Raw genomic sequence first — 17,865 nt, forward strand, 5'->3', positions numbered from 1 at the left:
TTTGAACAAAATCTATTTTTTTGGACGAAATGCCAAAATCGTAAGGCTTACACCTTTGTAATTTTTCGACCAAAATATACTTTTCTCTCACAATTGAAATTTAAGGGGTTTATCTAATTAAGTACTTACAGAATAACACATTAACACTAAAATCGCACTTTAGAAACCCATAGTCGGCGAGTAATTAGCATTCAAACATGACATTAAATTTTCCGAGGTGTATAGAGGGACTTTACCATCTATACACTTTACCTGTACATTGGGAAATACAGTATAAGGGATTTGAAGAAAAAACAAAGGAAAATATTTTGTTTATTTTATTTTGTGCAAATTATAGGAAAGACAATGTAGTCAGAGACAATACTCCAGTGACTAGACAGATTAAGTACTAAAGGAATAAGCATGTGTGTTGTTTAATGTATTTCATAGAATAAAAAAAAAAATCAAGTGGCTATATCCAGGGTATAAAATACATTGTATGTGAAAGGTTTAAAAAGTACTCCAGTTTGACAAGGGTCTTATACTCTTTAGGTATTAGGAAAATATCATTACTACTTAGTTTAATGGAAGCCTATGTAATGTGTCATAGAAAAATTAATTGTTGTTTGTCACAGTTAAACCTCATTTTACCAAACTTTGTAAATGGCAGGTTAAGTAGAGATGATCTTAAGATGATAGTTTGGATTTATATTTAGAAAAACCGATTAATACTAAATCTGGGGAACTCGGAGCAAATTCTAAGAGAGATTTGACAAAGAATCTTGAAAAAATACCTTAATTTAAATAAAAATGAGTCACCAGCCTCTTAACTTATCTCCAAAATACTACCATATACATAAACAAAGATCAACCAAATCAAAACACTTCAATTATGTGTATTATCCGGTAAGACGAGGTTCTACAGTATCACAAATATTACCAACTGACGGTACACTATATCGACTGATTTATTTCAAGTGGAATCACATGGATATTAATCCCTGGAAAAATATTACTATGATAAGAAAATGGTTTCCTCCTCCTTTGAGTAGTAAGTTCTAAGATTTCCTGTTTTGCTCAGAATAGTAAGTTCCCGGGACCCTTATAAAGTTGTGGAAGTTCACCCTTTTACATAATAATAAAATCATTTCCGAGTGTCAGTACAGCTAGAGGCAAAGATTAGAGAGAGAGAGAGAGAGAGAGAGAGAGGATGTGTACCCCTTTGAAACACACTTAAGACCTGGGATGATGGAAGGAGATTTTTCAAAGGCCAAGATATTAAGAAACTGAGGCCATAGACAACCAAACAAGCTGATAGTAAATATTGAAATGTAATATTATGTATCTGCCATTTCTGACCATGAAGCCAAGTATATAATATTATGTACTTACTAACTACTCAAAGTTTTTATATTACATTTAAAATACTTAGAAATCAGTTTATCATGATCAATATTTCTTTAACAAACTGTTTCCTCTGTCTACAAGGTATTCTGTGCACATAAATGCTCTAAAAATGCATCATTCCATAGGCAGTAACACTTCTACATTAAATTTTACGAGATCTACTATAATACTTTGCTGGCAAGAGTTACGAAGGCATACAATAATATTATAAAATGTGCTGTGTATTTTGAAAACTGGACACTTAAGGCACTAAAAGTTGAAAATCTACAGGAGGTCCCACTGACCATGACCGGCAATAAGCATCAAGCACCATCAGACCAACACATCTAATCTGTATATCCATTACACTATGTAATACAAGGATGCACTGTAGTTATCCAAGAACTGAAATTTAACCATTTTTGTTTCATAAAAATTTCTTTAAGATCAACAAAATCTCAAACATAAGTGTTATACCATTGTCTGAAGTGCCAATTAAGAGAGAGAAAAAAATCCCACTAAGATAGAAATCAATATCACAAAGTAAACTTACTATGTACTTAAATCCTGTTTTATACAGTACTGTATTGAGAGGCTAAACTTGAATATAAAGTCAATATACAGCACTTAGACACAGCATCATCAGGAAAACATATAATACCCCTCCCCCTCCCCTTAAACTCATTGATTATAAAATTTGGTTATTTTCTCCTCCTTCACTTCTATTTTTGTGCAGAATCTTCGCCCTCTGTCCTTGTCATATTGTAGGTTCTCACTCAACTGCAGCATTCGTCTCGGCCACCTGTGCCTTCATGTCGTCGTAGCTAACCAGCCCCTGCAGCACAGAGTTAAGAGAGATTACTTTAAGATAATAATATTCAGTATTTAATTACTTAAGACACTGCTTGGAGAAGATCATTCGGTGAAACAGAGGTAATGCCAGAGGTGTATAATATTGAATTTCATATAATATTTAGATAACAAGAATTAGATGGATTAATTATTGGTTCAAGAATGTTATTCAGTTTGTAAAGTACCCTTAATGTTTTTTTCATCAATCAGTCAACTAATTAGTACTGTAATAATCTCCAGTGTCCTTCAGGTGTGAATATTATCAAGAACATAATCTTGTCCAAACATGGAAAACTTATTTACTTAAAAATGTTCCAATCTATATAACAAACATACAAAAACATTCCCTTTAATTACTACTTAAAATCTTCTATAAATAATGAGATTTAAAACACTAATACAGTATTGCAAAACTAAAATTAACACTCAGTATTGGACATAATATATCTAGTACTACTGTATATTATAATAAAAACACAACTTAAACAAAGTAAACTTAACTTAAAACAAACTATGCTGGCACAAGCAACAGACTAAGCATAACAAGTTGCCCAATTACCAGACTTAAAAAGTTAATTCCTCAAGCATAAATAAATACTGTACCGTAGTAAAATCACGAGCAAAGAAATGAATAAGCACATGATGAAGCAAAGAACAGAAATCCTTAGCCACCTCAATACTAATCAATATTGCACCGGTAAAATCTATATTCAAAGACAAGCCTTCTTTAGCCACCCATCACCAGGACTACTCTACCACCTTGACGGATTGTGTGTCATATGAAGTACTGTACTGAATTTAGTGTTATATTTTTTAATCTATATTTTTTATCATTTCCACCACTCATCAGCTCAACTGGACATTTGAGGGGACTCCGGGAAACCTGTGGTGTTTGGGAGAGTCACACTGCATAGCGCCCTTCTCACTTGTATCTGGACCAAGCAGGATCCGGACCATTGACATATTGGTGGGAGAGACGCATGTTACCACTGTCTGTCACTGCTAAATTATATGTCCTTTGAGTTTGAACATCACTTAAAATACCAAAAAAGTATGTTAAACAACTACTGTACTGTGTTATAATGTAAAATATATACTGTACTGATAAGACCATAATATATACAGTTTACTGATAAGACCAGATTCACCCTGTAACATTACAGTATAGGTAGGGTATTCACTGATCAGCTACTGTACTGCACTTTTCATATGTTAAACAGTATTACAGTACATTTAAAGTAAGTGGTTTGTTCCCCTCTTGTACCTTTCTTCTTCCTGTTTATCTATACGTACTGTACTTGTTCGGGCAACTCTTTCCTTTTCCAGAAGTTACTGCTTTTAAGCACACCAGGACAGTGACAACTCTGGGTGACAAATTGGTATGAAAAATTCTTCAGCAAATGTTTTGAATACAGTATTACTTAAATCTTTAACTCAGAAGGATGTATATGTGCAAGCATAGTCAGCAGCTAATATGTCTAGGAACAGTTTCTGCATTGTTGTAATCCCTTGAATCTTGGAAGGAATAAGACAGTTAACAATATAAAGATGCAATCCTAAAAAAAAAAAAATATTATCCTACAGTTATGAAAAATATGATAATTTTCCTTTATATCTGATGTAAAACAATAATATCTAAACAGAAGCATTAAATGGTTTGATGGACAAGCTATACACCCAATTTGTCTGTTGCTACCAGTACCAACCACCGCTGTTCAAACTTGCCGACAATAGAAGAGAGGATTGTCAAGGCAATTCTAATGCAAGAAAAAACTCGATTAGATCCACTTCAGCACATTTGAAAATTGATAAGCATCTTCAATTGTAAAAACAACTCATCAGTGTAAACTATGCAATGATCCAGAGGGTAAAGAGACATTGTCTGAGGTTGGTTTGTGTGAGTCAGGCTTGCAGATAAACAGAGAGCATATACACATTTCATTTCATTTCATTGGTCCAATAGCTGCAAGTGGATAGGTTCATAATTTAATTACTACCCAAGACTATAAAGACCTCATAGATCATTAAAAGAGGGAAAAAAAAAAAGAGGACTGGCCGCATACATGTGATAATAGGATACAAACCACATAATTATAGTCATAGTGGAACTTCACTTTATTGGACCAATCATGAGGAAGGTTGGTCTAATAAAGCCATTTTTTTACAATAAACCCGACACCAGACCTTCTGCTGGGAATATTGGATGTGGCCCAACATATGAAAACGATGGTATGGATCAACCAACAGGATCATAAGTGTACTTCTCTCCTCTCAAATATATAGCCTCAAAAAACTGAGTCTGATATAGTAATGGATACAAACACAATGTTAAATCCTGGGTGTACTAAATAAAGAAATGTTCTTCAGATAATTATTGTACCGGTATCCATTTACCACCAAGGAAGTCTTCACAGAATATCACAATTTTTCTTTTTCTTTACAAAATGCCTTAGGTAATTTGGTATATCTAATGTTATCCTGTACTTATATATATCATCTTCAGGCAGTATGGGATAATGAAGCCCATACTGTCAGGATTTTTTACTGATCTAACCGAAACAGCAATATGGTTTGATATAGTGCGGTTACCGAGCAGCATTAAATAACCATCAGGGTTCGGAACTGTGCCATAGTTAGAGAAAGGTTTATGGTTATATCTGGGACTTGATTTTACCTCATGGCCGAAGAAAAATAAATAAATTTCACAAGGTTCCTACGTTCAAAAACTGTTACATGTCATTTGTCCACGTGAATAATCAGATTGTTAGTGCTGCCACCAGTTAAGTAAGGACTGCCTACATACAAGCAACTTATATCTCTTTAGAACCAAAGTACTTTCTATGACTAAACTGAAAAGCATTTGTGTTTTAATTTTCTAGTTTCCTTCCATACACTGTACCTGTATTATATCTACAATTTTGAGTTATCGAATGAATATATACAAGCCTGTGGGTCCTCGTGGGGCAGCAGATATTGTATTTCCACAATTTTGAGATCTTGCTTACTAATGGCTCAGATTTTGAGTCACCTTTAATTCCGGACTCAAAGGATTAATGGCAGAATTTCTAACCTAACAGGACAAGTTAAAGTTCCAATACTGAGAAATGTTCGTAGTATAATCCAACTTCACCTATAGTGTAAACAAAACTTAATAAACCTGAAAAACTAAGAAAATATAATCCACAAAAAGAAAACTAAAGAAAACAAGTAATAGGAAAACAACCCTCAGAGTACAGTAAACTCATAGAGTACAGTAAAACCACAGAGTACAGTAAGCAAAGTTCATGCAAAACTATCAGAACAGGTATTTAGTCCAAGTTTTATAGTCATGCTTTAGTATTGTCATTTAGGCAAATTCTGGATTATTACACCAACAAAAACATCAAAATCCTTCTGGTTGTAGAATTAACAGAATAAAAGATCTGCTGAGAAAGAACAAAATACTACTTCACTAATGTATTTTATTTGCTATTATTAAAAACTTGTGTACTAGAATATTATTACATCTTTTTTTCACTTTCTAATGTTCTAAAACTTTTACTTTGTTATATAAAACAATTATTACCATAAGACATTGAATTCGGTAACCAGGAAGACTTTTTTTTCTTGGTCATATAACATCAGATAGACTTTGTGTTTATATTAAGTTAACTCTTCAATGTTCCTTACACTAACATCTATTGGTAAATCTCACAAAATCGTTAAGTCACCATAATCTTTGTGTAAAAAAAAATCCATCTATCCACTGCAGATCTACCATTTTATTTTAAACCTAAATCCCAAAAACTATTACTCACTTGGTAATGACGAGTTATGTATTGTCACCTTTTTCTGTTGTTAAAATATAATCTAACTACTGACTATATCCCAATCAAGTCAAAACAACATTTACTGTGGTTAAGCAATACAGTACATAAAAGCTATTCCAATGCAGTTTCTCTATGTTAATATTCACAGCCCAGGATAATGTGTGCTCGATCCTGGAGTACTGTAAGTCTCCTTCGTGCAGTCACATAATATTCAGTCCAAATGCAGATCCCGAGCAAGGCAGGAGCACTACTTGGGTTCACAAACTACTAGATTTTCAGCATCACACTACACAAATAAGAACAAAGAGGATACTGAAGGTGCAACATAAAATTATCACTAATTCTAAATGTAAAATCAACTGACAGTCACACATTCCAGTAGCACAAAGAAATCGACAAAATCTAGACGAATTTAGCGACAGTAAAACTCACTCCGTCCGTTATATAATACCTTTTGTTCTATTCATTCTTAAATAAGTGATTAATAGCTGTGATTAGTAGGCATTAGTTGTTAATATGTTACACTTTGAGCTAACCATTCTAAACACATACAGTATAAACCTGAGCCTGCATTAGTGAGGCTGGGGTGAGGAGTGACCACGGGGGCACCAGTCATGTTTATGAAGTTAATCCAAACATTTATAATACAGTACACCATTTGCCTTTCATGTGCTGATGCCATAAATCAAAGAAAAAATTATTTACTGATGATTATTAAATTATTTCTTTATAATTTTTAACCATATCTCCCTGTATGTCGAGTTAACAATGGCAAGTCAAGTCTCGAGGGCATAAGAAGGCAGAGTGTAAAAGAAAAAGGCAGCTACAAACTCTTCAAACCAGCAGGAAGAAAAACATTTAATTAATATACTAACATTCTATATTATTTCAATTAGCTTCCCCATATTTAAAAAATCTTTAAATATGAAGATTTTGGAATTGAATTCTATATCCCCAAAAGCCCGAAGCTTTCTAGCACCTACACAACCTTACAGGCTTATGACTTGCTAAGCTCTACATTCAAAGTCAACTTTAGCTTTCATCTCTTTTTATTTATATTGTCTTTCTCATATACTGAGTGAAAGCCCTGTTGTAGTATGTCCACATGCACACACATACAGTACAACCTTGGAAATCCAGAAATCAGTTATCTGGAAATCTTGGAGAACTGGGACCTTTGGAAAAGATTAAATCACTGATCAAACTTTGGATCTAATCAGTCGTCAACTGGTGTTTGAGTGTGGCAGTGCTTGTTCTATAATATCATGGTCCAACGTGAACATCTCAATCTTAAGATATGTTTCAAATTCTGTAGAGTACTGAACATTTGCCAATACCTTCACAGTTTAGTTGTATACAAATGTATATTTATATTTCAGTTATAAAATATAGCCATTTGTGCCAACTTCCAAAGGCAACACCAGTCATACTTATGTTACAAGTAATATTGAGGCCAAGGCATCATACCTGTGTATCCAGATCTTCATCAACTTGGTGGACAATAATTGGTTCTACTAAATGTACTCAGCGCTCTGTAACTGTACTCAACTCGATCTGCTCAAGGCTTCTTCTCTCAAGTTTATATTTATGAGAGGTTCAAATGAAAAGTTTATTATATCTTTACAAACAGTCTTAAAACACAATACTGTACAGATGTATCTATTCCCTTTTCTTCCTATTCTCTCAGATAAGTGAAACACTCAACTTCCTCCATTCCATCCCCAACCTTGTCCTCTACTTATTTTCATCACTTTACTTTGATTATATCCACTGTTAATTTCCTCTTTTTACACCCAACTCATTCACAAATGTTTATAAAATTTCTTCCGAATTGCCCGTTACAGAATCATAATCTACAAACAACAGTTGCGTCTTGAATCACCCCCCCACTTACATCCCACCTTATTATTGACTAAACTCACACCCTCTCCGCCACTCTTGCTTTCGTCTGGCTTTCTACTCCATCCACGAAAATATAAAAACTCCCACTAGAGATCGATTATCCTCTTCCCGACAAACTTGAAGAATTTTACACTTCTTCCATAAAAACTGAACAATATCCAATTATTCTATATATTTTCAATACTTCCTACTCTAAAATAAGCTTCTTCCCTTCTTTCAGTTCCCTTCTCTCAGTCATTACATATCTTGGATACTTATCATCCTCAGTATTTCCGTTCTATCTCCCATCTTTATCATTTATTGGTGATTCCATCCATTCCTGATGTTTATTTATTCTTAAGTTCACCTTAAAGCCAATATAACTTTCTCCTCAACAATAAATTTTCCATTTTTTGGGGCTCTGACCTTATTGAGTCCACCACATCTGTCTCTCTCTCTCTTTCTCATATACTATACTGTAGTTCAAATTATTCAACTCCATCTCCCCTTGACCTCCTCTTTCATTCTTGGCTGCCATTTTCATTTATTCTCTTGGATCTCTCACCCTACCTAATTTCCATTTCTTATCTGATCATGTTAAGCATAATTTCCCTATTCTCTTTACTTTCCTTCTCATCTCCCATTATTCCTTTCTTCTTTCAACACTTTGTGATTGACCTTCATCTGCCCTTTTCTTTTTTTTTTTTAGTGAGCACTGCCAACTTCTGACCCCATCATTCATTATATACTGTGCTTAACTTTATATACTGTATATACAAATATCAGGAGTTCAATGCGCCCAATGGCTTACAGTATGACATTTAAAATCCTGGAGATTCTGGATCCTCATTCATAAAGAAACTAAAGAGTTCATTCTGCACATTTCTCTCTGGATTTGTGGCAAATGGCATATCACTATGTAGTAATTACAAATTATTTACGCAATTGGCTTCTAAAACATGACCCAAGGTTTGCGACGTTATTAGGAGGGAAGCTTTTTTGTACCGAAAAGGTTAGTATGTCTGAGGTTCCTTGGCTGATCTGGCTTACTTTACGCTCATTGGCAACTGCAACAGTTAGAAGTCTTTTGTTTCTTTTCAGGTTCTTCTCCAGCTTTGGGGAGCTGATCTTTGGCAACTTTTTCTTCTCCAGCTTTGGGGAGCTGAATTTTGTCAACCTTTTCAGGTTCTTCCTCAGCTTTAGGGAGCTGAACTTTAACGGTCTTTTTAGACTCTCCTTTAGCACTAGGGAGAATTGTTTTTTCTATGTTTTGAGACTTCTCGGCACATCTGGGAAGCTGCTGCAACAACCACCAGGTTAGTCATCACAATCTATTAAATTTATGAGTCAAATACACTTATTAGGAATGATTCATTGTGAGTTGTGATCCTCCTACAACTACACTGGCGTCCAGGAATGTGGTTAGACTTGACTGTATCATCTGTTCCAGAGAGATCATATCTGGTGTCAAAAGATTTAGTATGAGGGCATTAGTGTAACTCTCAGGTGCTGCCCTCTTAACACTACCAATACTCATACGACTCTACTGCTTACGAGTCTCACCAGTAACTTCAGGCAGACTAAAATACACATGCAGGGCTACAACACTGCTCTAATACTAATAATTATCACCGTATTTCTAGTTATAATAATGTAATCCCCTTAGCATTCAAGGTAGGCAATATTAAGGGGATACATAAGATAATAAATTTTAGCATTTCCTTGAATCTCTTCCCAACATGGAACAGAGGACCACATCTTATCCAACAAAATTCAGGAACAACACCACACCTACTTCTGCCCAGCCTAACTGCAGCAGAATAATGCCTTGGGGCAACATGCACTACAGGCAGAGCAGTTTGTAGATTAAGCTACAAGCAATACCACCTATCAAAACACAACGCACATCACAGTACGGCAAGCCGTCTAATCCACCTTCTGCAACGGAAATAAGCAAAGATATTTAGTCTTGTTTATAGATACTTAATGCTTGATTGAATTGTAATTATAATATAAATGCTGGAATAAGGAATATAGTTAACAAAATTTATACAAAGCATAAGAACTAATTTATAGTTAATACTGAATTTGGAAAAAGGTGATGCATAAATTTAGACAAAAGTGATGAGAAGGGCAGCATGCTATGTCATCATAACTTGATAATTGAAAACTAAATTATAGCTTTTAAACTGTCAAGATTATATCATTTAACTCCTTTAAAGAAGAGAAAAGCTTTAGTCCCATAGGCTTAAAATGTAGTGAAGATTTCTGAAAGGATTCCATAAGAGGCCGAGACAAAAATTCTGAATACTAACATAAACCAAGACTACGATGGAGATATAAAGACTCGCTTCTCACCCTCCTCCCTAAACATGAATAATTTATCTAAAACTTGATTATTTCCAATTATCACTAGATATTCTCAATAATTTATTTCTAAACATCTATTTAATATAATGTCACAAACTTCTCATATCTCGCTATTGATGCGTCTATCGTTAACTAAACTCGTGGAAGTCGGATACGCACAAGACGTATATTCATTTTATAAGTCGGTAAATATTTAATCCACCGTGTACCTTTTTTTATAATTTTCTTGAACTTTTCTTTTATTATCCTTGTTCTCTATGATGGTAAAATCCTACTTCTTATTATTGAGTAAATTTCTTATCTACTTGTTTATATTTTCTTATCAAATTTGTATTAACCTCAAGTAATGCTTTACATTTATGGTAATAACATCAACTTTATGTCAAACTTACATTTCTTTTTTCCTTTTTGAGATACTGTATTGTGGTGTATACAGTATTCATGAATAAATCCTAAACAACATTAGAAGTAAATTATATCACATAGCAAGTTGTCCTCTCTTGCCCGACTTTAGTTTCAGCCATTCTCTGCTCAATGTATAAACCTTCGCACTTAACTCTAACTGTACTTGTCGATCAACAATAAAATACTGTATAATTATGCTAAGTATGTATCCTCATACTGTATATGACTATACCCTTTACACGCTAACCTGGCCCATAAGCCACGCCTCTCCTCTATAGCTACAAAGAGCTGATTGGTTCCCCTGAGCGTCTTATCTTCCCCCAGATTGCGCATGTATAAGTGCGTATTTATGTCAACCTTTTACGATAAATATTTAAAAATTTCTATCATCCTCTCTGAAGTGCTAATGCATTGAAATCATTTGCATTTTGATAGTTCAGATATTTAACATTATTTTAGATAATAACAGGTCTGTTTGCCAATTGTGAACATATTTAGTTTGAATTTTGTTATGAACCAATCAGTTATTAGTATAGAAGAGGGGCGTGGCTTACAGGCCAGATTAGTGTGGAAATACTATAGTTCGCTACATTACGTGAATAGTTCGCTACATTACGTGAATAGTTCGCTACATTACGTGAATAGTTCGCTACATTACATGAATAGTTCGCTGCATTACGTGAATAGTTCGCTACATTACAGGAATAGTTCGCTACATTACATGAATAGTTCGCTACATTACGTGAATAGTTCGCTACATTACATGAATAGTTCGCTACATTACATGAATAGTTCGCTACATTACATGAATAGTTCGCTACATTACATGAATAGTTCGCTACATTACATGAATAGTTCGCTACATTACGTGAACAGTTCGCTACATTACATCAACAGTAGAGCTACCTACATTAATACCATCACTGTTTCATAAAAAAAATTATCTAAACATTCTTTCCTATCAACAACCTACTATACCCTTACACTACTGCTACCCTCTACTTTATACAACAAGTGATATATATAATAACTACTGTAATAAGACAAAAATTCTCCCCAACGGTGCTATTGTTGTGATAAGAGGAACACCCATCAACACCAACCTGCCACATGTCTGGGTTCCAGGCAGGGAAGATGGACGTGAATGCTGCCGGCTCCTCTCCCTGGTTGATGCGCAGGATCACGGTAGCGTCTAAGGTGCGCTCAGTTGGGTCGGTCTTAATGTAGTTCTGTAGTGAGAAAAGCGTGGCATTCATTACAGTAAGGGTTCGCTGAAATAATCCTTGATCATCAGGGTTGTGTATAAAGAACATTTAAGCCTATTGATTTGTAAAGTTTAATAGCAATCAACTGCATTTTTACTTTTTTAATTTAGATAAAATGAATCTGTTATCAAGTATGTTGCTATCTCATTTACTTACATAGAAATTTTGAAACTGAAATATCTCTCAAAATCATAAACAATGTAACCCCCCTGCATACAAAAAGTCAATAATCTTGCCTCTCAGTCAAATTTACTTCAGAAAATTTTATCTAGAGATTGAAAAGATACTATGAAAAGCACCAACCACACAAGTTATCACAGAATGTAAGATATAAATTTCCTGTTTACCAAAGTTATATCTGAAGACTTATCTCACTCACAATCGCCAAAGAAGATAAAGTAAAGTTTTCTCACCTCTGCCATTGTGAAGGCTTTCTCTTTCTCCTGGTCATCTGAACCTTGTCCCACCCAAACATATACTTCATCACCAGAGTCCAGCACCATAACATCATCTTCATTCAGATCCTGTTGGGAGGACTTGGTCTCTTAACAACAAAAACTTTAAAAATCCTAGAATATCAGAGCATTAATAAATAATCATCAAATCCAAAGCAATTTATATTATGATTGTCCTTAATGCCGATCTCTCATTATTTTTATATATCTTAAGTTGTAGTATAAATGGATTTAGACCTTGTACATATATATTACATTATAAATAAAACACATTTTTTCCAAGTATATCGCCAAATATTTTGATCACATCTTACCTCCTGGGCAAAGTCAGACATCTCATTAACCCTGAGGCAGCCAGCAGGGGAGATGGTGCAGTGGAAGAGTCTGGGGTACAGCAGGGGCCTGTCCAGATCACGAGCAGTCTGGTAGTCACCCTTGCCTCCAAGACCACCCCAGAAATCATCATCTTCCTCTCCTTCAGCAACAGTCTTATAAAATATGACAACACACTAAGCATCATGGAAGTAGGATCTTTCCACATCAAGATTTAAAAATATTAAGAGCAACATAGAGTTTCCACATCTTTCACTGTTAGTTATTCTCTCAAAATGTTATAACAGATGTGTTCTGCTACAGTGGTCATATCTATAGTACATAATGCTAGCTTTAAAACAATATATACAGACAAGCATTACTGAAAATGTGAAGACTGTACAACTACTCACCACCATGTCACGACCTGGAGACACCAACTCGACGACCTTTTCACCCATAGCCTTCTCCTCTTCACTTGCTCCCTGAGTTGAGAGAAAATCTTAATACAGTAGACAAATCTATATTATACACATATTTTCCTGTTGTACATACGAATTAAACATACAGTACACAATTTTCCCCAAATATGAGCTAAGTACTTCACACAGTATTTTGATAACCTCCTCAGAGTTTATATTCATTTTACATTAGCAAAATTAAGTTTAAACTGATGCAAACAACTTAAAATAAATAAGTTACGACGTTCTATACAAATTACAACACTGTAATTTTCGTTTAACTTCCTTCGGTGATCTTGTGTTGATATTTTTCTCTGCATATTGGAAAGTGCATTTTAATAATCCATCAGTTTATAATGATATGTATTTTCCACCTCAACACCCATTCTCTCACTAGCCCTGGCTTTTAGAATCATCAGTATGGACGATACACTGCGTTTATCATCCCGTCTATATGAGAAAATAAAACAATTGGAATACCTGGACTGTCACAAACCTTGCCAATCCAGAGGTAAGTCTTCCCTGGGGTTTCCAAGACAAAGACATCGTCGGAGTTGAGAGAGCCGGCTACCTCAGCCTGCTGGATGGCACGGGTATCGAAGTCACATGTCCCGCGCACCTGAAGCACAACCACAGATACTGTATCATGCCGTGTACAGAGAATAGGATATACTGTACTGGTAACAATGTGTCTACAATGACTTTCTTCTAGAGTTTATGTGAAACTAATTTGACAAAGTTAATAGATTATGTTGGTAGAAGGAAAGGTCTTTGATCCTTGATAATTGACTGAGTAATTTGTGCCTTAGTATCATATTTAAATTCAAATCTTATTTTTCCTTATTTTGGTGATATTTATATACAAGAAATTAGTGGTTACACATTTATATTATACCTGTATTCCCTAATTACAGTATAGTGTATACTTTTATTATTAAGCCTAGAATAAACTCCCCAAAAAGAATATGAGCAATATAAATAAAAACAAGCATTATACTGCACAATAATCCCTAATCAACAACAGTACAGTATATTGTACCAGGTTTTAATACTGTATAATAAACTTTTTCTTAAGTAAGGCTTCCATCCTCTAATTATATTTAAACTTAAGCTGGACACAATAATACTTTAAGCTTGTCTCTCAGGGTTCACTTACGCTACCCTACCCTGCCCCAGAAGACCCAACCCTTACCAACCACGGGAGAACTCGAAACTCCTGCTGTTGGCGAGTGATTGCTGTAATTCTTTATATCTTAGAAAATACATGTCTTTAAAATCCTAATACTATGTTTTTTATAAAAGACTCGGTTCTTACCCGGAATAGCCTTGTGCCGTCAACATCATAAGTGTCATGATCATGCACATTCTTGAAGCCAGACGCCTTACCGCCGAGGAAAATGACCATACGACCTGGAGATATAGACAGTGTTGATACGTGACATCATTATAAAGAAAGAAAATAAACGTGGGTCAAATTATGCCGAAACATCCTCCTCAAATAAACCAACTTCTCTCTTATCAGATATTAATTATTCACCCAAAACATCCACAAAATTTGCTGAACTTACCCTTGAAAATTCTGAGGAAGTGTGCCGGCTCATACCCCTGAACAACACGAACTTGAACAGCCTTGCCACACAGTTCATTATCCAGGCGGACAGTGTGGATGGCTGAAGAGGCCTTCTCGTCCTGGCTACTGGCACAACCCTAGACAGAAGGAAATGATAACTGATAAGAGATAAGGATACTAGAGATGACCTATGACGGTGTGTCTAATGAGATAGAACTTGTTTGGTATATCAGTCTCATACAAGTTTTCCTGAATTCTACCTTAATGCAGATAAAACACTTTAATATATACAGTACAATACACAACAAACACACAATACTTTATTCGTATATAAAAAGATTAGAACTAAAACTACAATAATTTTCTCTACAGCTCATTGATCAGGTGAAAGGAAAGACTGTTCTTACCTGCCAAAAGTAGAGGATGTAGCGTTCGTTGCCGTTAACCTCATAGATGTACTTCAGGACGTATGAATCACCACCGAAGAAGAAGCCATGAGTGCTTTCATCCACTGGTTCAAGCTCAAAGTTCTCAACGCGCCAAAGTTCCGTCTAGAACGATACATGCGGAAAAATTAGCCAAATGTACATTTAAACATTTTAACTGGTGTGTGTGTGTGTGTAACTTGAGAGGTGCCGTAGAGAGAGTTATATTTTATACATGGTAATAAATATAAGAGGTTTGAGGGATGTAATAGGTTTTATGGTTTCAAAATCAAGACAATTGAAGATTTTTGTGGAAATTAACTAAAAATATTCAGGAATCTCTCCATAATTTACCCAAAGAAAATTAATGAAAAATTTGCATTCATTTTCTTTGGGTGTAGTTGAATAATTACTTAGATCCAAATTCACTAATGTTGTGTTCAGTAGATGTAATACAGTATATATATATATAAATCAGTACAGTTTATATAATCTTATGAACATTATTTACACTCTTCATTGGAAAAAGACAATGTACCAACCTTGCCAGAACCATTATCGGGCATAAAGCCAAAGGCCGGACCAGCATTCTTCTGCAACAAACGGCGCTTCTCTGCATGCAAGGAGCTAACGTCGAAGTCTGTCTCTGTAGCAGACACTGAAGAGGGAAGCATTAGTGTTAGGGTATGTGCCAGTTTGGCAACAGTGTATGGGTCCACCAACGGCGGCCTAGTAAGTTTAACAGTCAGTTCCGGCTCAGCCTCAAGCTGTGTGGACATGTCTGTTCTCCCTGGTCACCTTCACTAATAAACAGACTGATGTGTTATGCGTAATTGGTTAAGTGCTCTACATTATACTGTTTGAAGTTCTCTTATATTTCTTTTGTTATGTTATGTTTATTTGTGTGAAACCAATTCCTGTTTATTCTGTTTATTACAGATCTATGGATACTGATGTTGCATTAAGTTGAGTAAAGCCTCCCAGTGCTTACCTTTGTTTTCATAACACAGACTATGGACGCGGCCTTTCATTGTCCCCCGGGTTCGCACCCTAACATGGCGCAGTGTACTTCTACGGGTGGCCCAGAGGGAGCATTGCCGACGTCTACAGTGGCGTTCCCAGACCAGCACCATCGGAGCGGTGAGGAACGCACTCCACACGTGGTCGTCAACGCTGCCCAGTACCATCGCCACAGAGCAATGGCGGCTTACACGGTGTTGGAGCCAGTCTGTTGTACCCTGTGCTCCAACAGCAGGCCCAGGCATGCAGGGCACTCACCTGCCTCGCCGGTGGCCCCGGGCAAGGCTCCCACCGAATTCAGAGCCTGGGCATTCAACGTCGCCACCTACAGCTATGGATGCAACTGGCCACAGGCTCTGACAGCAGGCTACGTCCGCCTTCTGTGTGACACGGAGGTGCAGCAGTGCATTGACGTGCGAGTGAACAAGTATGTCTTTGATAACTTGACCGTGGAGGAAGCCTTAAGGGCTGTAGAAAGTGTTGTTGTATGCCCAAAGTGCATTGTGGGTGCATGGGCAGACTTTTTCGCATACACACAAGAACCCGGCGATAACGTATCCAGGAATGTAGTGAGGAGCAGGTTGAAGGCTGTGGAGTGCAGATTTCAGTGCCCCGCATGCGAGTCTAGCTTGGACGACTACATGCTAGAGAAGAAACTAGTGATGGGCTCGTTAACCCCAGTAAGTGTTGCTCAGGCTCCCACCTTTGAAAGATTTGGGCGACGTTATAAGTGCATGTGAGGTGCATGAGTTAGCGGAGAAAACCGCTTCCATGTCGTGTGAGGGATCAGTGGCGGGCGCCGGATCCCGCCACTTTTAACCAGTGACGCCGTCGCCTAGCAACGCCGGTACTCCTCGCATCCAACCTCAGTGACGTTGCCAAACGTGCAGACACGACAAGTGTGCTGGCAACCAGAAGTGCCCCGCGCTGCACTTAGCCTGTTACAAGTGCGGCCTGGAGGGACACCTCACATGTGCCTGTAACTCACCAGTACAACCCAGCGCCCACGCAAGCACCTCGGGCACGGCTGTTCGGGCCTGACGAAGGACACGGTCAGTTTAACGGTGTTGATCAGCAGCAGCGGGGCGGAGGAGGGACGGCAATTGTGCGCACTCAGGCTTGACCCACAACACCTGGACGGAGCCCACGGCACAGTAAACCACAATGCCGGAAGGGGCGTGAACATACTCGGGAACAAGGAATGCCAAGTCACCGTGGGACGCGCCACAACCAGGACACGCCTGTACCTGTCTTTGTCTGTGTGCAGAGGGCTTGGCCTGGTGCCGCACAACTTCCCCATCGTACCTACAGTAGTCGGCGCCACGGGGTTCATCGAAGAGGAGCCCAGACCCCCTGTCTGACCTGGGTGTTGGGGTATGTGCCAGTTTGGCAACAGTGTATGGGTCCGCCAACGGCGGCCGCGTAAGTTTAACAGTCAGTTCCGGCTCAGCCTCCAAGCTGTGTGGACATGTCTGTTCTCCCTGGTCACCTTCACTAATAAACAGACTATAAACGCGGCCTTTCATTGTCCCCCTGGTTGGAACCCTAACAATTAGTTAAATCATGTGTCAAAATTTCTGTATCTTAACCATGTATTCTTTCAAATCCATATACATTACAGGCAGTACAGTACTCAATTAGTGAAGGTTTGGTTTACGAAAATCCAAATTTATGA

The 17,865-nt window shown here is 36.9% G+C and overlaps 1 protein-coding gene across 8 annotated transcripts in view; it reads right to left on the minus strand.

Moving 5' to 3' along the window:
• Window positions 1-302: 302 nt before the first annotated feature.
• The window catches only part of LOC121865243 (gelsolin, cytoplasmic), a 100,718-nt gene continuing 83,155 nt past the window's right edge, over window positions 303-17,865 (minus strand). For 2 of the 8 annotated variants that reach the window (XM_042364594.1, XM_042364592.1), the window contains 11 exons: window positions 15,713-15,828; window positions 15,153-15,296; window positions 14,744-14,882; window positions 14,491-14,585; window positions 13,672-13,794; window positions 13,128-13,199; window positions 12,717-12,890; window positions 12,361-12,471; window positions 11,786-11,911; window positions 8,958-9,207; window positions 303-2,200 (listed from right to left, as the gene is read on the minus strand). In XM_042364594.1, the coding sequence (XP_042220528.1) occupies window positions 8,965-9,207; window positions 11,786-11,911; window positions 12,361-12,471; window positions 12,717-12,890; window positions 13,128-13,199; window positions 13,672-13,794; window positions 14,491-14,585; window positions 14,744-14,882; window positions 15,153-15,296; window positions 15,713-15,828 (1,343 nt within the window). In that variant the 3' untranslated portion in view covers window positions 303-2,200; window positions 8,958-8,964. Of the gene's footprint in view, window positions 2,201-8,957; window positions 9,208-9,813; window positions 9,846-11,785; window positions 11,912-12,360; window positions 12,472-12,716; window positions 12,891-13,127; window positions 13,200-13,671; window positions 13,795-14,490; window positions 14,586-14,743; window positions 14,883-15,152; window positions 15,297-15,712; window positions 15,829-17,865 lie in introns of all 8 variants that reach the window. The other 6 variants (XM_042364597.1, XM_042364595.1, XM_042364599.1 and 3 more) reach the window with 4 other exon arrangements.

Source organism: Homarus americanus, unplaced genomic scaffold (assembly GCF_018991925.1).
Source record: "Homarus americanus isolate GMGI-L3 unplaced genomic scaffold, GMGI_Hamer_2.0 scaffold16889, whole genome shotgun sequence".
NCBI lineage: Eukaryota > Metazoa > Arthropoda > Malacostraca > Decapoda > Nephropidae > Homarus > Homarus americanus.